This window comes from Ceratotherium simum, chromosome 17 (genome assembly GCF_057802395.1).
Source record: "Ceratotherium simum simum isolate JZ-2026a chromosome 17, ASM5780239v1, whole genome shotgun sequence".
NCBI classification, from domain to species: Eukaryota; Metazoa; Chordata; class Mammalia; order Perissodactyla; family Rhinocerotidae; genus Ceratotherium; species Ceratotherium simum.
In genome coordinates this window covers 44,986,380-45,012,307 of record NC_141916.1, presented here as the reverse complement: position 1 = coordinate 45,012,307, position 25,928 = coordinate 44,986,380, and the positions used below count along the sequence as shown (strand labels likewise).

Sequence of the window (25,928 nt, the reverse complement as noted above, 5' to 3'; positions counted from 1 at the left end):
AACTTCTCTAAGTATTTATTTCCAAATAAGCCGAGAACATTTACATAGTATAAAAAGCAATTGTATTGACATCATATTTTATGATTACAACACAGGGCACTGTCATTCTGCAAGTAAATTACTATGGAGAAATAAAAATAAATATGCCTTATCCTTTATAAAGCATTAAAACTTACATATCTATCCTTTAAAAATGCCACTTAACTTTTATCTTTCAGGCATTATAAAATACTTTTTAATAAATTCCAGGAGGACATACTAAAAAGATATTTCAATTAAGAATTACAAACTATGAGAAAAGAAAACCCCTCAAATCTGATAATTCAGTTTAAATTCCTTTGTAAACTGGCTAATATACTAGTTCTTCTATCACAGCCTGAGTCTACTAGTTAAATATTGGCAAAAAGACAAAAATAGTTAAGAAAAAAAATAATTCAAAGGGTATAACCACCACTGGAAAGAGAAATATAGTTTCCACAAAACATCTTTATTTAAATCAATTTCATTTTCCCTGTGAATAATTTTTCCTCTTTTAAAAAAAAGCCAATGATCTAAAGAACAGTGTTGGACTTACCACATCTCTGTCAATTCGGGCTACCATCATCTCAGGTGTTTCTTCCTGTTCATGATACTGCCTTGGTTTCTCAACTACAGAAAGGAGAATCAGAAGTCTTTCAACCTGTTGCTTAACTGATACCAACATAGGTAATTAAACATGAAAATTGGCTAGAAAAAAGTGCCATTTGCAAAGGGAGCACCTCCACCGGATATGTAATCAAAATCATGCTCATCATCTATGACACGCATCTTTGCCACCACTAACAGAAGCACTTAGGCAGAGCTGAAGAACTGGCCTTCCCACCTGTAAGGTGTCCATTTACTATAATTTCTCCTCTGTTCTCCCTCTTCCCTACGTCAGCTGCCTGTGGAACCAACTCTAACTTAGCACCCTTTAATTCCTACACAAGAAACATAAACCCACATTTAAGCATCTACTTCTTAAAAAGTGGCCAACTAAGTTCTAATGCAATGAAGCTCCTAATTTCTATACATTCTAACAGAGTGATTACAACAATCACAATGTGGGGGTTCTGATAGTAAAGTGCTTCTTAAAATTCTACTTGTAATTAAGCTTAAAACCCACAACGTTGGGCTTATTAATTTCAAGCCATATGCTTTAAAAGTAGAAATACCTACAGAAATTTGCAAATTAAAGAATAAATATGTTAAGAGCATTCAAGATGTTAACTCAGTTGGCTAGGGCATGATGTTAATCATGAGGTGATTATCATGAACTCCTTCCTGGTAGAAATCAGGTAACACCACCACTAAACACAGAGTTGTACAAAGATTTCACAGTAGATAAAATGCAAGAAAAATGTAGGGATGGAACAGGAGAAATGTATCATCACTAATGGAAACACAACTCATGATACATCATCACAACTCACGATGTTCAATACAGAGAACAGCAAAAAATATGGAAAACTCTATTGCTATGCCTCCTCTATGCCTAACTTGACCCGTAAATGGAATACTTGCAGGAAAAAGGGAGGGCAGGGGAAGAAAGAAGAAATCACTAGGTCTTATTGGAACTTAATTAGTGGCTGTTAAGTACTTTGAGATAATTAAAATGTACATGTATGAAATCTTGCCAGTTAGCTGCTGTTTTACATGTGGTCAGCTGCTACTCTGGCTATAGTGTACTACAGAAAGCAGTAAGTTGAACTTGGAATACAGCCATTAGGAAGTCCAGATATGTCCCAAAATACCAGCTGGAAGGCGAGTTGAGGAAAAGACGTGGTATTTCTCGGACCTTTTCATGGTCTGCGGCACTACTAGGAACACCACTGCCACTGCCACCATTCTACACAGACAGATCACTTTTTGAAGTCAGGGGTAGAGCTACCCCAAGGATTCAAAGGAGCTATTCAGCCTGAGTCAGCCAGAGCCTTCAGAGGGACCAGAAAGATACTCTTTTTTGGAAGGTGTTCCAACTAAAACATTGGATCCAGCTAGAACCACATGTGATAAGTGTTGTGTTCTGTTTGGCCTAGTAGCAAATTAGAAGTTCTGAAATACCTTATTTCATTGTAATTTAAATAGATGAGACTGCATAGAATATTTTAGACAAAATCTAATGAGAGCTCATAAACCCCTGTGGATAAATTTTCTCTTTGTTGTAAATTACATTATGTTTCACAGATGTTTTGACAAGTTTATTCAGCATGTCTGTAAACTTAAGATGTCTTATCCTTCCTCAACTTCAGGGAAGACCATTTTGACCACATCTCCTCCACCAAAACAACAGCAACAACAAAAATATATGTACACAAAAAGTAGAAAACACTACAAACTCCTAATTAGTTTTTAAACAAAATTTTACAGACAAAATGGATCAACAGAAATTTATACAATTCTTGAAAACAGAAACTGTTATAAAGTTAAAGTAAATAAGAATTCTGTTACTTTAGTTTTGAAAAATGGATGCTTCAAGGATTTCTTTCTTTCACCTTTTGGTAGCTGGGCTTACGTGTAAACCCCTGAAAATACCTTTAGAGATACAAGAAATCTAAATAAAATGGAAAGTAATTCAGAAAATAAAATGAACTCAACTTGGCAAACATGATAACAACCACAATTATACTCAATATACGATACTAGGTACCGTTATAGATGTTGTTTGTTTTCAGGTGCATAGCAACCCACGAATTATTACCCCCATTTTACAAGTGAGCCTGAAGCACAGAGACGTAAGGGCCCAAGGTCACATAGGTAGATCCTGGTCTTGCTCCGGAGCCCAACTTTTGACTCATAGACTCAAAGTACAGTCCAATGTCACTCATCTTGGCAATCAAGTCTTGTTGCTTAACTACACTGCTACTAATCCTGCATGAATAATGCTTTACTAGATAAAAGCTAAGTGACTTAAGAAGTCTCCTTGAACCAGGAGGCAGGAGGGTAAGGCTCTAGTCTTCATCAAATTCAAACTGGCTGGACCACAATTTATTCACCCTTAAAATGAAGAGGTTGGACCAAACATATTTTAAGGCATTTTCCAGTTATAAAAATTTCAGATTTGGTAAAACATTCTGACATATAAAAAGTTACACTAAGTTCTATGCTATGATTATTTGTTTTTAAAAAATAATGTCAAGGTAAAATGATGGTACATATACAGGGCCCACTGGACAAGTTTAGCCAGATGGAAAATGCCTTTACTCCTTCTCCACTGCCCAACCACTGTCCTGACATCCTGTCCACGTAACCACAACAAATTTGTCCAAAAGAGAACAGTGGTAGGATAATAATAATGGAAAGAATTTGAAGTATAATCTTAAAAAAAACAAAACTGAGCCTCCTGTTTGGTATATATTCTACTACCATCCTTTTAGTTGTTAAAGTCAAACTTTCCCCCTTTGACTACATTTAAAAAAAGACTCTAATCCTAACACCGTATTTATTAAATGACTGGTCTGAACTCTTATAGACAATAATCTTACAGTGTCCAAGGCTTAACTCTCCTTTATAGAAGATGTAATTTTAGTAAAACCCCAAGCTTCAGCTCAGAAATCAGCATCAGAATTTGAAAACAAGAAGTATGTGACAACCCAAAGTAAATGTTCAATAGGTATCAATTCCTAGAAATACTCACAGTCCCCATGGTCAGCTGCCCATGCAGACCAGGCTGCCACCCGACTTCTGACATCCACCTGGGTCACAGTCCCAGGGGGCACGGGGGCAGGAGCTCTTGGTGGAGGCGGTATACCAGGGTCTGCTTTGGAAATCATCCTTAAAAAGAGGAAAACAAATTGAATTTTTACCATCTTTATTTCTATAACACATCAGTTCTTTCAATTTATGGTATTAGTTCTTTTTTTTAAATTGAGGCATAATTGACATATAACATTATATTAGTTTCGGGTGATAATGCTAATGATTCGATATTTGTATATTTTGCAAAATGATCACCATAATAAGTATAGTTAATCTCTATTTCTATAACACATCAATTCTCTCAATTTATGATATTAGTTCTTCAGCCTCAAGAAGAACTGTATGAAGGGGTAGAACAATAAGAATTTCCTAACCATTCCATATTATACATATTTATAAATATATACGAAATACAAAAATACAGAAAAATTTAAATTCAGCTGAAAACTAAGTTCAATTTTTTTCTGGGTATCCTGTGATTTGGAAAGCCCATGAACCAACTATATTCCTCATATGTGTTTGCATCCCCCTAGGCTACCTTCCCTTAAAATGCCACTCATCTTTCATGACTCTCTATAACAACATAGGAGGGAGAAGCCATACCAGAGAAAGACCAGAAACATGGAGAGAAAAGATACACACACATACTGACCAACTTGGGAGAGCAAATGAGTTGAGATTACAGGTTGTAATAAAATATATATAATAAATAAATATAATAATATACCTATAAAATATAATAATATACTTTCATTGAAAATAATTTTTCTAAATCTTTAGAGGAAAAAAGATTTAAAAACAAATCTACTCTACCCCTTAACTTCTTTTAACGTTTTTACCTCAGGGCATCAGGCCGCCTCTTCTGTTTGCCTCCTTTACTGTCACTGATCGCACTTTCGATGTCTTCACTAATTAGGTTTGCCTGCAATGAAAGACAAGTTACCTGGGAAGTTATAGATCTTTTTGTCTTAATATGTAGGTTAAAACAGAAAAGGGGATTGCGTTCCTTGTCTGAATCAATAAGCATCTTGATGCAAAACAAAAGTTTTCTTTTTTTAAAATCTGGTTTCAAAACATGACTCACAGTTTAAAACGGAAGCAATTTTTAAAGATTATTTAGTCCAGATTCCTTTAGTTTAAAAAAAGCTATCTTTGCATAAAAGCAACAAGAAAAAGGATTTGTATATGCTGAAAGAATAAGTATATGCTGAAAAGGTCACTGGGTCAATATCTCTGCCTGAGAAGAAATGAAGGAATTAGAGTAGAGAAGAGTTCCTTCTCTCTTCTCATCCTCATGATCCACTGGGCACCCACTAACCTGCTGAAACACATCAGTCCCAGCAGATCTACTCTCAGCTTAGGACAAATCCACTATAATCATGGGAGGAATGGCAAAAGGTTGGACCCTTTTTGATAACCACTTTATTTTGTTGTTTTAGGTAAAAATTAACTTTCTCCAAATGATTAACTTTTCTAATACTTTTCCAACAAGAATATTTGATTCAGTTTTCTTGGGAACCAGTGTGAGATTAGCAGCTATGCAGTTTATTCTGTTTGGTTATGAAGTTTATTTATGGCCATGGATTATTACTGTATATTAGATTCTTGCTGGAATGTATTCATCTTCTATTTTTGTGCCTGCTTGTGCTCTGTAGTTATGTTTTTCTCCAATATATATATTACATATTCTTTTACCATAAGCACAGATAATCATAACATTTTAGAGCTGAAAGGACACTTAAAGTTTATCTAATCTTGTCTCTTTGTTTTATAATTAATGAAACTGAGGAATATTCATATGATGGCTTGGCCAAGGTCACACTGCTAGTTCACTGAGAGGGTTAATGCATCCCCAGTCCAGCGTTACTTCCATAAGAACATCCTAGTTTCAGAAAGACATTACAAAGGTCATGTCAAAGGCTTTCTGTTATATGGAATATTAAAACTGAAGATGCCTAGGAACCCTGGAGTTCCTATAGGAGAGCTATCATATTTCTAAAAAAAATTTTACTACAGAGGTGGGCAGGAGCATTGTGTAAAGTCCCATAATAAAAAAACTAAAACTCAAAAGTGATGTTGCAAATTGACCCATATAAAAGAAACCACATCATATTTCCTTATATTTGTCAATGGAGCAAGGAAAAAAACATCCCATATGTGGAATACAGCACCAATGAGTAAATGCACATATAGACACGGAGTGATACTTGAGCTTTTAATTAGGACAAAACAGTATTCAGTAAATTCATTTCAGACCCACCAAAATTACCATCCCGTATCAAAAACAGCAAGCCCTTTATTCTCAAAACTGAAAGCCAGAAACTTCACTCAGCACAATAACTTGCAGTTATCAGAGGGGCTGTTAGAGCACTGAGGGAACACCAGATTTAAAACGTCTTTTAGCTTAGTCCTCTGTTTTTAAAATTTATGATTTAAATTTCATTGTATTTTCAGAACAAAATATTCACTTTAATACTTACTGAATTAACAAATCTAGCCTTGCAAAATTCATAATATACTTTATGACTCTCAAAAAGCACTATACAAAAATCTGACGAACATCACATATACAAATTATCTAAATGCCATAGTTCTTTTCAAGTAAGACTTTAGAAAGTCATCTATGACAAACTGAAATAAGAAGAAAATTGTAAAACACACTGTGTATAGCCAATCTTAATTTATCTATCATATTTTAATGTCAAAGAAATTCAGAAAACATCGACACTTTATGCTAATTTCCAAGCATTTCTTTATAAGATAGAAATGACCTGTATATTTTATAATATACAATCACAGTGACAAATCACTGCTTTGGTAAACTACCAATAAACTCAACCCAAAATGATTTCCCTTTTAGAGAAATCAACTCAAGAAATAAAGATATTCAAGGTTGAAGATAACTCCCAATGTCCAATAAAGCATCACAAATTATAATCATTTGAAAAGTACAGTGTACTGTAAAACACAAATTTTCAGGATATAGCGTGCTATTACTGGTAACTATGTTCAACTATTTTTGCACTATCACTTGGGGATTACAAATCTTGAGCAATTATTCAAGTCACACAATTAAACTGTGAACTTTAAATCGATATCATGAAAAATGTCTAAGTGCTTTGCTGCAATAATCCATGCTATGTGATTAATGCAGAATAAAATCGGATGGCATGGTTAATTATTGTCCATGAAGCATGATTTCTGAAGAATCAATTTTTAATTATAAGTCCAAGTCACTTAATGAAGAATTTAATATATTATCTACACCTTGTTTTTTAATATAAATAGAATACATCTGATTTTTTTTTATACCACTCTATCTCCTCTTTATTTACTTGACCTGGAACTCCCCAGGAAGACACTTAATTTTTCTTTACAAAATCCTAATAAACTAAAAATATACTAGTCATATGGTTGAAGTAGATAAATCTAAAAGCTGCCAGAACATCTGCTTAAAGGGAAAGAAAATTCATCATTCTTTTACCTTGATCTCATCACACTGGAAAAGATGAAGATCTGGCTTGTTCTGAGTTGGCTCTTTGCACACCAGGGCAAGAAGTGAATCATAGTTACAGGAATGCATCACAGCTTGGCAGTGCTGGATTGTGTTTAAAGGAAAATTCTCCAGTTCATTCTGAAATAAAGTAAAAATATAACTTGCCTTATTTTTTACTGTATATATAAAATTTATTTCACAAAGAGCTCTAGGTATTGTACAAATAATTTTTAAAGTGTACAAATCACATTGACAATGAATACCAGTAAACCCAGTAGATATGGAGGATGAGTGGGTACAAGGCGGCAGCAGAGAAACAAGGTTGGGCTGGATGGTGAGCGGGAGAAAGAGCAACAAAAATGGAAATGTTTAGCAGAGGAATCTACTTATGTTCTTAATAAACAGAAGAAATATCGAACTCAGCATTACTGATTTCCTCAGATTATGGAGTGGAGCTGATGCCTTTAAGAGCAAAATAAGTAAACTGAGGCCTCTTTCCAAAATTATTCAACATCTCACATGGTATTCTTTTCCCTCTGGCTATGGAGTATCAGAATTTTTTTTTTACTTGAACACTGAATAGTCATACTCTTCTAAGTTTCTACCTCCAGTGATCACAAATGGGTTAGGCTAAGAATAATACACCATTTGCACACTTTTTATTTCAATGACTCTCAGATGAAAAAATTCACTGTGTGTGTGTGTGTGTGTGTGTGTGTGTACATATATATATATATACACGTATGTATATTTGTAAATATTCCAGCGAAAAATGTCAAACAGCAGAGTCAGCAGGATCTCACTAAAAAATACATTCTTAAAATGATTAAGATATGTGGTAGTATAAAAGTGAATACTTTCTAACCTATACAGTCACGCAAAGAAAATACTGACAGACCAAATAATTACTTCTTAAACAAACGAACTTTCTGTTCACAATTAGAATTCTGTATTGAATGACACATATTTAAGGTGCTTCTCCTTACACTAATGGCCTGACACAAATAGTGAGTAATGTCCTGATGTAATTGATGGGAGAAATTGTGATTTTTTTTAAGTACACAAAATACAGCATCCCTGATAACAGGAACATAAAATCAACTTTTATTACAGACAGCACATATACATATGCATCACACCATAAATTTATTCTAAATCCCGATTCCCTGGGACCCAGCAAAGGCGAAAGAGGACATGCAGCTTCCATTAAAATAGAATGTAATTTCCAATCCACAGGAGCGAGACAATAAATTTCCTTTTTTTGCTAAAGTAAATTAAATAATATCCCTTCTCTATAATCACTTGAAACCATGAGGATCAGGGAAGCGCTTGGTTGCTATTCTCCCACAGTATACAATGGATGAGATGCAAGAAAGGGCAAAGTTTACCCCAACTCCTATCAGAATAGTCCTACATGATTACAACGGTGGTTTTCTTTATCTTAGCAACTCAAATGCTTATTAGATGATGGGGATCAGAAAGTCCTGTTTTAAGAGCTCCAGCATCTTATCTTACCTGCCAATGGTTGTGTGAAAGAAAGGTGCCTGCTGTAGCGCTGGTGAAAAGTTAATACACACACACACACACACACACACACACACACACACAGCCTTCATCCCAATTCATTCATTTATTGGGATATGGTTTGGCCTAGCATGTAATTAATACATCATAAAGAATAATGCCCCACTGGAGCCTTACTTTAGCACTACATATTTTTTCCTCACTTCTTCCATCTCATCATTTGTGGTTTAAAAAAACACCAGTCCCAGGGGCCAGCCTGGTGGCGCAGTGGTTTAGTGTGTGCGCTGCCCTTCGGTGGCCCAAGGGTTCGCAGTCTCGGATCCCAAGCGAGCACCAACGCACCGCTTGTCAAGCCATGCTGTGGCAGCATCCCATATAAAGCAGAGGAAGATGGGCACGGATGTTAGCCCAGGGCCAAGCTTCCTCAGCTAAAAGAGGATTGGCATCGGATGTTAGCTCAGAGCTGATCTTCCTCACAAAAAAAAAAAAAAAGAAAAGAAAAAAACTACGAATCCCTGTGTCTCTAGTTCAAAAATCTGACTTCGCATATATAACGTATATACAGTATTATATTTTTTCTTTAAAGTCATTGACAAAAATATTTTGTCAAACTTTCACCCATTTCAAACAATCTGATCTGATGGTAAACATAAATACTTGTGGAACTTTCTTGAAAACAAAATAGTATAAATTTTACAAACTTGCCTTTGATTCTAAATCAATCAGGCTTACAGCCCTGTCATCCACTTGAAGAATCATATCTTGAGTCCATACTTTGCCCTTGGCATCGAGCAGTTTCAGCTTCCTTATTCCATCATCAACAGTTATCATAGCATCCTTCCGGTCCAGAACAAAGGTAGTCAAGTGCTTATGATTGGCAGAAAGGAAAAATATTTATAACACACATAGTTTCTTAGTAGACATTTTCCAAAAGAAAGCAACGTTAACCTAATTGAAGTCAGCTAGCAGAGAGGTGAGGAACAAACACAAAATACTCTAGAACTTCATGGTTATCTTACTGAGATAGTAAAGTCAAGCAGGTTTTTGTAGAATAGAGGAAATGATGCCTTGAGTCATAAAATATCTAAATCTGCTTAATACGGAGCCATGTTGAACTACAGAAACATGACATGAAAACAAATTCTAAACAGCTTAAATAACAATCTCTTAAAATCAATCTCCCCCATTTTATTCCATTTTGGTTAAGTGCTGAACAATAGCAGGCAATCTACATGGCAGCTTGAAAATTACAGACATTGATAATTGAGAGTAGCAACAGCAGTTAGTCTGTAACAACTGTCAAACTTTTCACTCTCCTGAAACCACTTACTGAAACAAAACTTTAAATTTAATTAAGTATGCTTGAGATAGGCAGAAAACCGAAAGTAAGAGCAATTTAAAAATTATTCCCTTACCTAAATATTTTCTATTATAAGCAAAGGTCACCTAAATAGATTCCAATTAAGAGCAGATATATCTTAAAAGATAATAGAGAGAAAAACTAAAGAAAGAAACCATTGTTTAAACAGAACTAGTAATGACTTTAGATAAAACTAAATCATACACTGAAACTGTCAAAGGCTTCATTTCAAGAAGATTCCATAATACAAAATAGAAGCCTTTCTCCTGTTTGTAACCAAAATAAGGCTGACAATGAGAAATGAGTAGTTATTTTAATTTATTCTCTATGAATATAGACCCCAGACCAACAAGATACTTTAACATTGCACTTTTACAAAAATCTAAAAGAAAAAGTTCAATACAATTTATATCATAGGAATGAAATAAAACATAATTCTGATTTTACTACCAGTTTTTACATCCCTCAAGGTTCATTCTAAATTTTAGCAGACATCAAAGCATCTTACTTCAACACGGTACTGGGATATATCTGACACACTGCTGACACTGTCCCGTGCATAATTCTTCCTTTGTTCTGAAAAAGAAGTAAAAAGCCATTATTCACCCATTAATAGGCTGAAGTTCATATATCAGTGTCTTGTGGCCATCTCTAAAACTAGTCTATCTCACATATAAATACAGTATTTGACAAGTCACCACTGTGTGGTGTATCTGAAAACACTCATTATTGACATTAAATGAAAAGCCACCAGAAAGTTTAAATGGTATAGAAGAACAATTTAACTCAATATAAATTTTCAGAATCCCAAAGGTTAACAGCATTATTAATGTTGTAAGAAAAAAAGGTATTTAGTCTAAGGGTTTTATTAATCTGGGACCTACTGTTTGGCAAAAAGATAAAAACTGGCTTATAAATTTCATCTTTTAATGTACTGAGAATAAAATAGAATTGCAAATGCTGTCATAGATACTGTATTATATGAGTTAGACTACATTATGCAAATAATAGGCACTACAAGGAATATCACCTTTCACAATATCCAAACTATGAAGAGAGTTAGAGGAGATTCAAAATACAAGTCAATCATACTGCCAGTAAATCTGAACAACTTCCACACATCTATAGAACACACAAATATGATACTCAGAATTGTAGATACAAGCTGTTAGAAAAAATAAGAAAGTTAGGTAGAAAGTTACTGCACCAAACTATTTAAAAAGCAAAAATAAACTTTTATTTCCCTTTTGTAAAATGCTGCAAAACCAAAATAAAATATAAAATATGTGGAGGTAATATTTTGTATTTGTTACTTTCTCATCAAGTAACTTGCTTACTTGTAAATTCAGAGTTGCTCTATTTTTTCTAAAGCAGAGTGCTATGATGAAAAAAAACTCTAAGTGGCAATAAGATTTTTGATTCTAGCTTTGGCTCTGTCACTAAGACACTAAACTTGGGCAAGACACTAACTCTGGGCCTCACACACACAACACACACACACACACACACACACACACCCTACCTTTCCTAATACCCAATTTTTTTCAAATATAAACATGTTTCTTTCAATTAATACAGAAACTTTTAGATCTTCCTACAACAGCTGAAGTTGAAAAGTTCTGCTAAACATGAAGGCAAAGCAAGAGCAAAAATATAAAGCACATAGATTCAGAATGTTAACACAGAATTTTTTTAAAACTTCGGTAAATTTTTCCTTCACAATACATATGAAAGTCATCATCTTTCCTTTACATTTACCTTAAATCTTCAAGGAAAATATCCATGCCCTATATTACATCACTCTGATATTATTCCAATATATTCTATTTTTGCTTTTGCAGCATTCAAGTTACTAAATAAAAACAGACACTCTACAAAATTCAATATCTGCTACCTTTTTTTTTTTGTTTGGATGATGACCTGAAGAAGTATGATCCATCTGGTCCTACCAAAATAATGTGATCAAAAAGAAAGATCTGGTTTCACCTTAAATTTTCTAGTCCAATATGACAAAACATAAACCTTCACTTACATGACTGTATTCTACATATTAAAAAAAAATATTTTTCTGATTATTAGTTGAGGATTAATCAATGTGAGATATTAACAAATAGATAATTGTTCTTCGGAAAAACCATTATAACTTTTGAAATACAATATATAACTCAGGGACATACCTGACAAAAGCACTTTTAGAAATAATCACTATTTCAGAATCACTGGTTTATCATATTCTAACACAACTCTCAATGGCAGACTCAGAACATGACGGGAGTTCTGTTTCCTGTGGTCTAATCTGAGGACTGCAAAAGAAATGGCACTGGTTGCCATGGTATCCAGTTATGATATGACAACCCCAGGACGTTCAAATGCTTGACTGAATCTTTCAGATAAGTGACTGGCAACCACAGTTGAAAAGCAAAAACTCTGTATGTTTTGTAATTAAAGATTCTCATTATGAAGTAGTAAGACTGTGTTCCCCCAAATTCCTAACATATAGTTTCTCAATCCCATGGAAACATACTTTACAGAAATAGAAAAACACTCACTATTTGATAGTATTTGTAAATAGTATGATGTTAACTGATCACTCTGATTGCCTAGAACATACAGTGCCATTTCTAATATTCCAAATTAAGAATCCATTTTAGGAATTCCTAAACTGCTTTCTCTCCAATACTACACAATAAATAAAATGTATGTTATGAGAAATTACCTTTTAAGATCCTGAACATTTATAAATGCTATAAAATGGGTTTATAAATAAACCAACAGAGCCAGTGATTTAAGTCAATGAATAAAGGTTAACATTAATACTTTAATAGGAAATTTTGAAAGAAGGTCCCTAAAAGGCAATTATAGTACATCTCTTTTTTATGAGAGTCATATGCACTCTCAAGTACAGTTGTAAATAGTAATTATGCTCCTAAGCTGAAAATCTCACCAAAAGTCTTAAAACAGTGTGAAAAGCCTAAATAAAGTCTCGATGATGCTCAAAATAAAGCCTCTAATGACGTTCACCACTTTCTCAAACAATGGTTCTCAACCTTGGCTGCACATTAGAATGAACTTTAAAAAATATTGCATGGGTCCCACCCCTAGGGATTCTAATGTAGTAACTGGTCTAGGGGGCAGTTTGGGCACTGGGATTTGTAAAGGCTCCCCAGGCAATTCTAATGTGCAGCCAAGGTTGAAAACCACTGCTCCAAAATCTGTGCAAATGCCAACACATGTTATCTCTCTAAGTTGACAATTTTTCTTTGCAAAGTCAGAGTGTAAAGCATGGTCAAATAGTGTATTAAATAATAACTGAATAAATCTGGCAATAGAGTTTTGGGTTTCTCATATTATAAGTTGCTCAACTCCCAGTATAAGATTAAGTCTCAGTCTCTGTCTCTCCATCTCTCTGAATCTGAATCAATTAGAGCTGAGAATAAACCTGACTTGATCATAGTACCACTGGTTGTGTTTTACTATTTTTCCTAATAGCTTTTATCTCATAGACCAGAATATACAAACCCAAAGAAATCGAATTAGGCGACTTCAGCAACCAATGATGAAAATTCTTTACATATCATTTTAGCATTATTGAGTTGATATGCTGCTGCAAAAATCAATATTCAGTTTCCAGATCAGGAACTTTAAATTCAGGTTTCAATGGACTTTGGGTGATTATGATACATCAATGTAGGTTCATCAATTGCAACAAGTGTACAAATCTGGTGGGGGATGTTCACAGTGGAGGGCTACGCATATGCAGAAGGGTTATATGGGAAATTTCTGTACCTCACCCTCTATTTTGCTATGAACCTAAAACTACAAGTCTTAATTTAAAAAACGTACATTTCATTTAACTCTTCTATTAGTACAATTACACCTATAACGATATGCAGGTCTCAGTATTTAAACTTAATTCTCTTTTGTCTGTATTGCTGTTTATATAATATAACAAGATTTATAAGAACTAATATTCAGAAAATTTTATTTTCTCTTTCTCTGAAAATAAAGTATAGCTTAGAAAGTAAGGATTTGACAAATAAAATGTAACATGAAAGCAGCTGCTGAGTACTTCTCTCTCAATAAAACAGTGGGCTACAGCTCACATACACTTGACACAAACTTTCAACCACAGTCACGGAGAATTCCTGTCACGCTATTTTAGCATATAGTCTCCATAGAGGAGAGGCGCTCAATGGGAATCAGTAAGGAGCATGGAGTACTAAGTACAAGCTCTCATTATCCAGGAACTACAATCACAGTTTGACAAATCAGTGTCTGAACCAAGAATCTGCTTTTAAAAACAAACAAGGCCACTTTTACAAAACTACATTATTTAAGAATTAATTTTACTGGCCTGTTCAACAAATCATTAAAATAGCTTATCCCATGAGGAGAAAAGAAGCTTTAAAATTTTCAGATAAGGTAGGAAAATTGCCAAACTGTCTTTTTAAGTCACATGTGCTGGCACAAAAGCTGAGTTTTGACTTTTAACATTGCCCAACTTCCTGGTAATATATAAATCAGGAGCCATTTACTTCTTAAGAATTTCAAGAAAAAATTTTTTTCTTAAAGAAAAAGATTTAAATGTTTTCTCCAAGTAAAATACACACTGTAAATAATGAGGATGGAGAAAAGAGAAATGCCTTTTAACGTCTGAGTGCTACTTGAATGTGCAAGAGACTGCTCGGGCTTCAATTATGACAGACAGACTAGCTCCAAATCCAGATCAGGAGATAGAGAGGGACAGAAAGAGAAACAAAGATAGGTACAAGAAGAAAAATATGTGGGGTAGGTATCTATTAAGAAAAGTGGTATATTCAAGAATATTGCTATGAGAAAGTTGAGTCAAGCACTGTATAAAAATACAGGAAAGTTTATAGTAAAGTCAATTATACAGAAATTGACTATACAGTTTATTAATTACTTATAATCTTCTAACCAGTATTTCCCTGAGAAGAAAAAAGAAAAGTAGGCAAAAGACAAACACATTTTCCCACTTGCTAACATCACATAAAAGTTCAGACTGAAGGCTAAAATGAGACTTGAGAGACTGCCTATCATATTTATCTATTACTGCTTGGCCTCCCAACAATACAAATCTCAAAGTTACTATAAATGTTGGTAATGACAACAAAGTATTACTAATTGGTAATTCTGGGATACTAGAGCTTTTCTGGAGATAGGATGACTTTAAACAGCTGATTATTTATGGTAAATGGTCATATTCCATATTCAGCAATATCTAATTTAAAGGGAAGTTACTTTTCTAGGAAGTTCAGCTATTCAGAAGACAGCAAAGAACTCAAACAAAATAAGTCCTTTGAGCGGCAGATACAGATGTCACAATGTCTATACATTAAAATTTGCACATTTTAATGTATAGACTCGAATGGAAAAGACTCTCAATTCCCCACTCAGAACCTATTTACTCTGCTAACAAAATTTTCTATCTAGTTTCTCAGCCCACACATATCAGAAGCAACGCCAGAAGCAGGCATGTTAACAACAGGGAAAAGTGACAGGCTTGGGACTCAGCCACATGGAAAAAGCAGCCTCCACTACCGAAAATGGAAAGCCTTCTGAATAATTTGGTGTAAAGGTAAGGAATGCAGCTTCTGAGCACATCATGGTACACACACCAGTGCGCACACTGATGACCTCTGAGTCACTGACAGGAGATTACAGGGGCCACACCCTGAGAGAAGGAAATGTTTAATACATTTTATAAGTATTTCTCTTAAAAACGATTTTAAATTTTAGTGCTTAAAGGCTTTGACAAGCAGGCTAACTGGAAAAATAAAATAAAAGCTTCAATTCCCTGTTAACAGTAGCCAAATGAAATGTTACTGCCATGAGATGGTAGGGGAGAAAGAAATTAATATTTATTTCCTGTTTATTTATGTTGTCAGGGACTAGAGTGATACAGAGCCTCTCACATGTTGGCTTTGAAATTTTTTGTATAATAATGAAAAAATGATAAAATAGGGCTAAACTTCAGTATATTTTAACGGATTTTCTAGAATAAATTAACACATACCCAAAAGAAACAAATTTATTGTCACAATTGTGTAGTTTATAATACACTCACCAGATTTACAAAAAAAAATATTTCTGGTGATATCTGGAACATAAGCTTAAAAATATATGATGAAGATTACCACTTGATCCTGTCGAAGTATAACTGTGATTAGACGTCTAACATCATTTGGAGGTAAAATATTAAATTTGAGGGCTTTGATTAATCCGAGGACCCACGACAATAAGTGACTCTCCTATACCCTTCCCCACTGCCAGAATAGGCTCATTACTTCTATTTTCTCATGTAAACTTACTATAGTATTATTATCATTTCTATTTCATAGATGAGAAAACTGGCACCGTTAGGTTAAATCATTTGCTCAAAATGGCAGCCCTTTGGTACAAGTGCCATGATTCAGCCGCGGATCACTTGGCCTCCAAGATCCATGCTGCCTCTCTGAGCACGTTACTAAAACAGTCCGGGTGGCACATTTCGGTGTCAGACCTGGAAAGTGTTCTCGTGAAAAAGACAAGCTGTGTGCAACTCTTGATACAGTATCTGGCCTGCGGTCAGCGCATAAAAAACAGTAGCGATTACTGTGAAATACATGTTCTAGTGCACTAAACAGTATCCTCAGGTCCCAAAGAAGTTCATGTACCACCCATGAAGGCAAATTAATTCCTGAAAGATTTATTGAACTGGTTTAATCATTGTCAAACAAAAAATTATACAGAAAATGCATACGTTGTGACAAAATAAACTACGTTACAAATCTCTCTTTTACCAACTTTCTAGTTACAAAAAGGAAGTTAAAACTATGCAGACTGGGAGGCTAACCACTTCCAATATTCAGTAAATATAGTTAAAACTTCAACTAGGATTTGTTTATTGCAAAGATGAGTTCAAAACCTGAATATATTTCTCCACAGTCATTCATCTATCTACCCATTCATTCCATTGGCATTTACTGAGAGCCTGTTAGAGAGGAGGCGCTGTGGGTGTGTGTTTGTGTAGGGTGTGCTGGGAGGGAGGGGTGAGTATTAGAAAAAAAGAGGAATGAAACAGTATCTGCACCTTCAAGGAACTTAAAACCCTCTTACTTTTAAGCCCAATACATTGTTACATCTTCTTTCTTCCTTATAGATCCCTCTTGGATTGGCCCCTTTCTATCCCTCTCTTTAGAGCCTCTGTTTTACCTATATACTGTTCATTTTCATCACACTACACAAATTAGTTGTCATATTTTCTTACAATCAAGATTTTTAAAGTTATATGACTTTGACAAATCACCTCACCTTAAAAAGGAGCCTTAGTTTGCTTTATACGTAAAAAAGGGAAAATAAAAACTTAGTGCTGAAAAGCTAAAGATTTTCAGTCTTTGGATATATGATTTTATGAAGTAGCTCCTAACACAAAATAAACATTAAAATTCGCAGGTGAGCCCTACTTTATATCCCTTATTCCTTTCTTAGCTCTCTGAAAATAGACTTTTGGATCTATGGTATTTGTGAGATGATTAATATTCTTTCTCCTTAACAAAAGTCTTATGGCTCTAATTTAGATGTCTGATTTACCTACATTATTTAGCTCCCTGATTCATCTGTTTCCATCCATACTCACCAAATCCATCCTCAATACTGCTACTAGAGTGACCCAAGACAAATATGACCTATCACTCCTCTGATTAAAACCCTTCTATAGCCAGTCATTCCCTGTAAACAATGTCCAAATTCCTTAGTATGATTCTTCCTAAGAATCATAGGTCCATGTTTACTTTTACAATCTTATTTCCCAATGCACCTTGCACCCTCCAGTTAACCCCAAACTATTTGCAGTTCATTAATTCATTGTACTCATTCTATAAGTACTTACTGAGCAAAAATTAGATATTAGCCACCGCGCTAAGCTTACGAATCCTGGAGTAAACACGGCTAATATGGCCCACCTTCACAGAGCTCAGAGTCTACTTTAAAAGGGTTCATGCTGCTGTTTACAGCCCTCTCCAGCCCCCCAAATGCCTGGAGAACACAACTTACATTTCAGAGCTCAGCTCAAGGCTCAACTCCTCTATGAAATCCCTCCTGACTACCTCCCCCACCCACGTGGAAGAAGTGACCACCCCCACTCACCTCATACACATTGCCATTCAAGCTTATCTAGCTCTTTATCATAACAATGTGCGTACTAGTCTGCCTCACCAAAATAGTGCCAAGAGCAATGACCATCTCTTAGTCATCTTTGAAATGAATAAAAGGACATGAAAACAGAGACTGTGAAGATCCTGGCCTAGCACACAGAAGCACTTAATAAATATCTCTCTAAGAATGAAAGACTGAGGAAATTAATTTCTTTATTTTTGCACAGAAAATTTTCCTTTTTCAGTTTCTTCAAGTCACTCTCTCGACTGCAAGTCCCTTAAAGTCAAGGACCATATATTACCGGCCTTGTTCTGAGCACAATCACAAAATAAGTATTTGTTAAATATATTCTCTAAATCTACAATTCACAACTACTAGGCCAGGGTAAGAATGTCACAATGTAGTACTCAAGAAAACTGAAACCAACATTAATCACGTTGACAAGGCCATAAGAAAATGTATCCATGTATGGCATAAAATCCATTTTATGAATGTATAATCTGACTCCTAAAGCCTAGTCACTGAATATACAGGTAGAAAAAGAATCACAAAACCTTAGAATTATTCATTCCTATCAGAGCCAAGACACTGTAGATCTAGATAATGGAAAAAGAAAAGAATTCCAAATTTAGAAAATGCTGTTGATGCCTATAGTAAATGATAACAATAACGATAATGTCAATAATAATAATAGCAAATATACACAGTGTTTTCTGCTTGCCACGCACTGTTCTAAGCATTTTACACATACTAACTCATTTAATTCTCATATCAACCCTATGAGATATCCCCATTGTATAGATAAGCAAAATGAGGTACAGAGGGGTAAAATAATTTGCCCAAGATTACTCAGCTAATAAATGGTAGAACTCGATTTGAATCCAGGAAGTCTGGTTCCAGAGTCTTTGCTCTTAACCACAAAATTATTGTGATTCTTTATTGTACAATAATAAAAGGCCATGCAGACAGTGTAAAAACAAATGCCTTCCTAAACAAATGTCATATATTTCGGGAGTCCTCAACTTCTTTTTAGTAATGATTTCTATTTTATATTTGAAGTTTAAAAAATATTATTTATATGTGAGACAATCTAGAGAGGACAGTGGAAGTTAGAGAAGGATCAGGGAGAAAGCTTGCTTATTCTGTAGTGCAGAAAGAAACTGTCTAAGGGCTGTTAGTCACACTATAACACTATCCAAAAGTTCAAGACTTACAAGGAAGAAGTCCTGTCAACTGTCAGCCCACAGTCAACAGGATCAGTCAGGAAGATCAACAAACACATCAAAAATAATTAGATGGGAAGATCCACCTAAGGCGTTGGTGCCATGAAAAAGACTCCTTAGAGAGCATTGCAATACATTCCACCTGTAGTTCTAAATTGTATGACAGTAGGCAGAGGTCAGAGCTTTGGTAGCTTTTGTAAACACTTTTTAAAACAATCCTTATCTATCTATCACTACTTCACTCCAAAGAATATAAACAAGGCATGGGTTCAAACTATGACTTTGAAAACGTAATGTGTAAAAAGTGGTGAGAAACAGAATTACACCCCACCAAATAAACATACCATAGAGCTCCTTTGCACTTGTTTTCGAACCGTGCTCTCTGTCCATCTGGGGAAAGGCAGCTGACGATCCGTACCCACTGTAATAAAAAATAGTCATTGTGCTGTGTTAAAGTCCAAAGTAAGCAATAAAAATTCAAAACTACAAATAAAAATTCCAATGTACCACAATCACCATGTGTTTTAAAAAAAATCTTGAGCTTAGAGAAACTGGGTTTGTCAAAATGAGCCAGACCCTGCCCCAGTCAAGAAACAGAATACAAACCGCACAACCCCAGTGTGGATTGAGGTCGGTGCAAATCACAGCCTCCTCTCAAACGCCAAGTCAGGATCATAACCAAGATACAATGAGGTTGAAACTATCCTAGAAGAGTTTAAGTTTGCCGTATTGAATTGAGTTCTGAGCAGTGATCCGGTTATAAAAAGTTCTCAATGATTCAAGCTATAATGGAATAGACACTATTTTCACAAATACTTAAAATGCAGTTAACCAAAATAACATTTTATCATTAAATTTGACCAACTATATTCTATTTCTAGCCTTCTGTTACTAATACATTATGTGAAATAAACATACTATTTGAATTTTTTTAATTATTCAGTAAACATTTAACAAGCCCTAAAATCTAGAAGAATAAAAGGGGTATGGGAGGGAGGACAGGGTACTGTTAATAAAATACGTAAAATACTTACAATAGAATGTGATATCTGGATAAAACTAATAGATATAACATGTAAGATCAAAGAAGGACTAAATCTTATCAGGATGTCCCAGAAGACTTTACCGCCAAGTTGGCATTTAAACAAATCTAAAAGAATGGGAAGAAGCTCTACACACAGGTGGAGAATTAAGTGAGGAAAAGCCGTGTGGAACTGGCTCAAGAACTAGCACCATGTCTGAGGGAAAATGCATCTAATGTGATGTACCTAGAATAGACAAATGGCCCAAGAAGTAGAGAAAGCAAATAGAAGGCTTAAGAATTAAATTTTTAGGGCCGGCCCCGTGGCTTGGCAGTTAAGTGCGCGCACTCCACTGCTGGCGGCCCGGGTTCGGATCCCGGGTGCGCACCAACACACAGCTTCTCCAGCCATGCTGAGGCTGCGTCCCACATACAGCAACTAGAAGAATGTGCAGCTATGACATACAACTATCTACTGGGGCTTTGGGGGAAAAAATAAATAAATAAATAAAATTAAAAAAAAAAGAAATTTTTATTCTCTAGATATGGTAAATATTTTTATATAAGGAAGTGAGGTGATCAAAAAATTTTTAAGGAAGATAATCCAGGAAGTAATGGCAAGGTAACTAGATAGAAAGGTTTTGCAAAAATTCTAGTAGGAGATAAAAGCCATAAATAGAGCTAGAAGAGAAGGAATAGGATGGGATATAAACAAGAGTTCTTGAATAGATGAAATTGTTACAAATTCATGATTACATGGATATTTGTTGTAAGAAAAAGGAAAAAAAATTGAGGGTATGGCCAAACTTTCTAGCTTGACAAGCAAGATAAAAATGGCACTTGACATATTCTCCTGGTTTCTCTTACCGACCAACACTAAAGAGATTTGCAATAATCTTTGTAAAGAGAAAAGGTGAAGCATACATAACTCGTTACAATGTGAATAACCTGGTTCTGAAAAACGATGAGCGAACTATATGCCACAGTGGCCAATATAAAATAACAACAATATCAACCACAATATATAAGGCAATGGCCACTTAAGTCAGGGTTGTGATTTCAAGTCATACCTGGGGCTGTTTGCCCGGTCTTCTTTTTTGTTTTACACAACGGTAACTATTTTGATAAACTAGACTAGACGACATTTAACTCTCCTCAAATGCCAGTTTTTGGTTTTTTTTTTTTGTGAGGAGATCAGCCCTGAGCTAAGATCCGCCAATCCTCTTTTTTCTGCTGAGGAAGACTGGCCCTGGGCTAACATCCGTGCCCATCTTCCTCCACGTTATGTGGGACGCTGCCACAGCATGGCCTGACAAGCTGTGCGTCACTGCGCGCCCGGGATCCGAACCAGCGAAGCCCGGGCCGCCGCAGCAGAGCGTGCGCACCTAACCACTTGCGGCACCGGGCCAGCCCCCAAAGGCCAGTATTTTATGAATAACAATAACAGAATGTTCAAGAGAAACCAAAAGCTCTGAAGTGGAGTATATATTCGGCTATGGAAAGCAATAATACATAAAATACAGGAAAGAATTGTCTTCTACTAGATCATTATCACCTGAGCTGATATTACTTAACCATCTTTTTCTCACCAGACACAGTAAACTTTTAATGATAATTTATCTTAGTGTTGTAAAGAAATTATATATTAATGAGAAATGACCTACATAAAGAAATGAAGCTAATGTTTTCATTAAAAATATAAAACAATTAAAATCACCAAATCAAATCCAAATAAACAACAAATTAAATATAAACTTTCCAACTTACTTCATTTGAGATGAATACATTCCAAAACCACTGGGATGATTAGAAATATGACCATTCATCGTGGCTTTCACTCCTAGGTTCTGAAAAATGAAAGGTACTTAGACTGAAGGCAATATAAGTCTCAAGACATCCCAGTTTCAAAAGTTATTCATTCAACAAATATGTGTCACTGCCAGGGTGACACCAGGGTGACAAAGCAGACAATCTCCACTCTCAAAGAGCTCAGGCACCAGAAGTACAGACAGACATAGAAACAAAGATCTAATTGGCATTTAACATTAATATACTAAAATTGTAAGCAAATTTAGGAGAGTAAAAGAAAAATCTAAAATATAGTTTTGAATCCTCTAAGTAGACAGACATAATTTTATATTCTGCCCAAACTCATAATCAATTGCCAGTTTTATGAAATGTTACTTTGTTTATATTTTCATTCTGAAAGTAATATAGGCTCATTAAATTAAAAACCTGAGTAATATGGACAAGTACAAAATACAGAAAAGTACAAAGGGAAAAATATTTCCCAGAGCCTTATCAGTTAATGACAACCATGTAACAGTCCTGTCAGTTTCCTCCAGTCTTTTTTCCTGCATCTAGTTTTCTTTTCCTCCTTTCTTCCTTCCAAGCACATTTGACAACACCCTATATACACACACTTGGATACACCTTTTTTTCAAGAAGGTATTCGTTTACACGTTCTTTTTACCTCTCACAAGAAAACAATTTTTAAAAATAACACCAGATATTCAACTTCAGAAACCATTTTTAATCTGTTTCACAAATTGAACAAATTTCCTTCCTACTAGATGAATGAGAATAAGATAAGCAAAACATCCTTACTGCCAAATTCAATGGCCTCTTTTCTCTTTTTTCTCTTAGCACTGCAACACCTGATTCATTTCTATTCACTCCTGGATACTTGGTCCCCCCTGGGGTCTGCAGCACTAAACTATTTTGGATCTTGTCTTAGTTTTCTGACTTTCGTATACATTACATTACTAACATATTTTTCAATAACTGAAAGGTAGGTAAGACATATCCTACCTTTATTATAAGACAAAGGCAAAGGGGATACAAGCATTAACAACAACTGAGAGACTATGACGCATCAGGTACTAGGATAGATACTGGGACTACCAAGGGAACCAAAATAGACATCGCCCCAGCTTTGGGCCAATAGTCTAGTGGGAAAAACAGACACTTAGTGAGTAAACATAAAAAAACTGTCGGGGGCCAACCCAGTGGCATGGTGGTTAAGTTCACGCATTCTACTGTGGCGGCCTGGGGTTTGCAGGTTTGGATCCTGGGCATGGACCTACGCACCACTCATCAAGCCATGCTGTGGTGGCATCCCACATACAAAACAGAGGAAGATGGGCACAGATGTTAGCTCAGGGCTAATCTTCCTTAGCAAAAAGAGGAAGATTGGCAATGGATGTTAGCTCAGGGACCAATGTTCCTCACCAAAAAAAACAAAAAAATTGTTTTTACTATTAAAAAGAGAAAATTCAAGGTGATATGGGGGACATATAATAAGGGAACTGAATTCAGATTGAGAGGGCACAGAAAGCCTCCATAAAGAAATGATATTCGAGTTCTGGTAACTTCAAATTAATTCTTTCTCTTTCTTCAGATCTCAGTTCAATCACAATGTCCTTAGGGAAGCTTTTACTGACCTCCCTGAATAGATAAAAGCCCACTATCAGATACTCTCAGCACTATAAACAATTTTTCAAAGTACTTACCACAGTTATAATTTTTCATCTGTCTAATTCCTGACTCTTCACTAAACTATAAGCTCCATTAGGGAAGAGACTTTTGTTTGTTGACTGCTATTCCTCAAACCAGTAAGATCAGTACCAGGCAGAGAATAGGTGTTCATTACATATTTATGCAAAGAAAGAAGGAAGGGAAGTCCATATCCCACCCTTCAAGGAGTTTATTGTATTCTTAAGGAGACAAAAATTAATCCATATGAAACACACAGTAAATAAGTCCCAATGTGTGTGGCTCTATTGTAAATCCACTACACGTTCAGAGATGGGAAAAGCCATGCCAAATGCCACAAGTTTTGGAAGGGCTGGGACTTAACCTAGTTGTTAAAGAATGGTTAGGATTTATAAAGGTCCTCAAAATACTCAAGTTTAATTCAAGCTTTCCTGACAGTCTTGAGCATATTTTTTCACAGCTTACAAGAAAATTTCTAAACTAAGGAACAAAGAAATATGGACCTCTACCCTAGATAAATATTGCATTTATAAAATTGCATTACATTTTGTCTTCTGTTTTTATTGTCATTGTTTGTTTCCCTCCTTCATTTTACACGTAGATACAATCAGTGGTTTACAAGTAAACTAATTCTCTGGGGACCAATAAAACTCTGATTCATGGTGCTCACTGATTTCCATGGATATACTCACCACGGCCCATTTCAAGCTATCAGTGGTCTAACAGCAGCTTAGAAAATTTCTAAGTTTATTTCACAACTGGCTCTCATAAACCTATAAGGTCCAGATAGAGAATATTACTGCTACATTCTAGAATTTGGGCCAGGACAGAGGCCTGGAATTACGGATCTAAAGCTAAAGGTTAGGATACAGGCATTCACAGTTAGAAGCCTAGAATTAACACTATTTCTGGCACTAACTAGCCTACACAAGTCAATTAAGCCCGTCTCAATTTTCTCATCAGTAAAATAGAGATAATTCTTGGTTTCTGCAGTTCACAGAGCTAGTGAAAGATCAAATGAGATACATGTGCAAGTTTCTTCCAAAGTTAAAAAAAAAAAAAGTACTGTTTCAAAACAAGCTGGTTCATTCAGTATATAAATTAAACCCCCAGGGTTTGTACCGATTTGGATCTAGTTTGCATTTTAAAACTACAGCAGCTGGTTTTACAGAAAAGTGATAGCCACAGCATCTCACCTTTTTCATGTTTAATTCTTCAGCACAGTCAAATAAATAAAAGGTTTGTGTTTTATTTTAAAATAGTGATCTGTCAGAATAAGAGAACATTAGAAAAGGGAATAGAAAATGTCGATTTGCTAAACTGAATTTTAAATATAGAAACTTTTCTCATTTGGCAGTCCCAGTGTCACTTGTCACAGATGCTCATGTAGCAACATGGAGGTTTTCAAATATTTAAATATAGCAACTACAGTGCACACCTTGCAAAGGAAACAATTACAAATGTTTGTTTGTTTTCCTTTAGGCTTTTAAAAGACATAGCCAATTTATACCTATACAGATCGTATATATAATTTAGAAGAAACATCAATTCTTACTGAAAAATTAGGTGTTTTTATTTTTATTAACTGTTGAACAAAGCAACTTAAAAACTAAAGAGTCAAAGTTTTTCTTTATCACTTTAAGGGTGACAAATTCCGTTAACTCTGCTAAATTAACTACTTAATTCTACTAAAAGTGTACAGTAAAACCATCATAAGAGTCTCCAACAGATTTGAAATAAAAGCATCAATTTCCCTATGAAAACACTTTTTATACGTCTTAGTTACTATAATTGTCTTCTTATTTTCTACAGAAAATAACATTCTTTAGCAATTACAAGGAGGATAAAAATGGTAAATTTAAGATCTAAGTTAAGTACACCAAAAATGTTAAACACTGAAATTTTCAAAGGAAAGTAAATAGACTGTATGAAAAT

General features: G+C 35.0%; 1 protein-coding gene across 3 annotated transcripts in view; it reads right to left on the bottom strand.

The window, feature by feature from the left end:
• Positions 1-25,928, bottom strand: part of EPS8 (EGFR pathway substrate 8, signaling adaptor) — a 170,256-nt gene that overhangs the window by 41,720 nt on the left and 102,608 nt on the right. For all 3 annotated transcript variants that reach the window (XM_087442704.1, XM_014791344.2, XM_087442703.1), the window contains 8 exons: positions 22,266-22,345; positions 19,822-19,898; positions 10,606-10,673; positions 9,443-9,604; positions 7,202-7,351; positions 4,557-4,639; positions 3,656-3,792; positions 575-648 (listed from right to left, as the gene is read on the bottom strand). In XM_087442704.1, coding sequence (XP_087298830.1) covers positions 575-648; positions 3,656-3,792; positions 4,557-4,639; positions 7,202-7,351; positions 9,443-9,604; positions 10,606-10,673; positions 19,822-19,898; positions 22,266-22,324 — 810 coding nt within the window. In that variant the 5' untranslated portion in view covers positions 22,325-22,345. The remainder of the gene's footprint in view (positions 1-574; positions 649-3,655; positions 3,793-4,556; positions 4,640-7,201; positions 7,352-9,442; positions 9,605-10,605; positions 10,674-19,821; positions 19,899-22,265; positions 22,346-25,928) is intronic.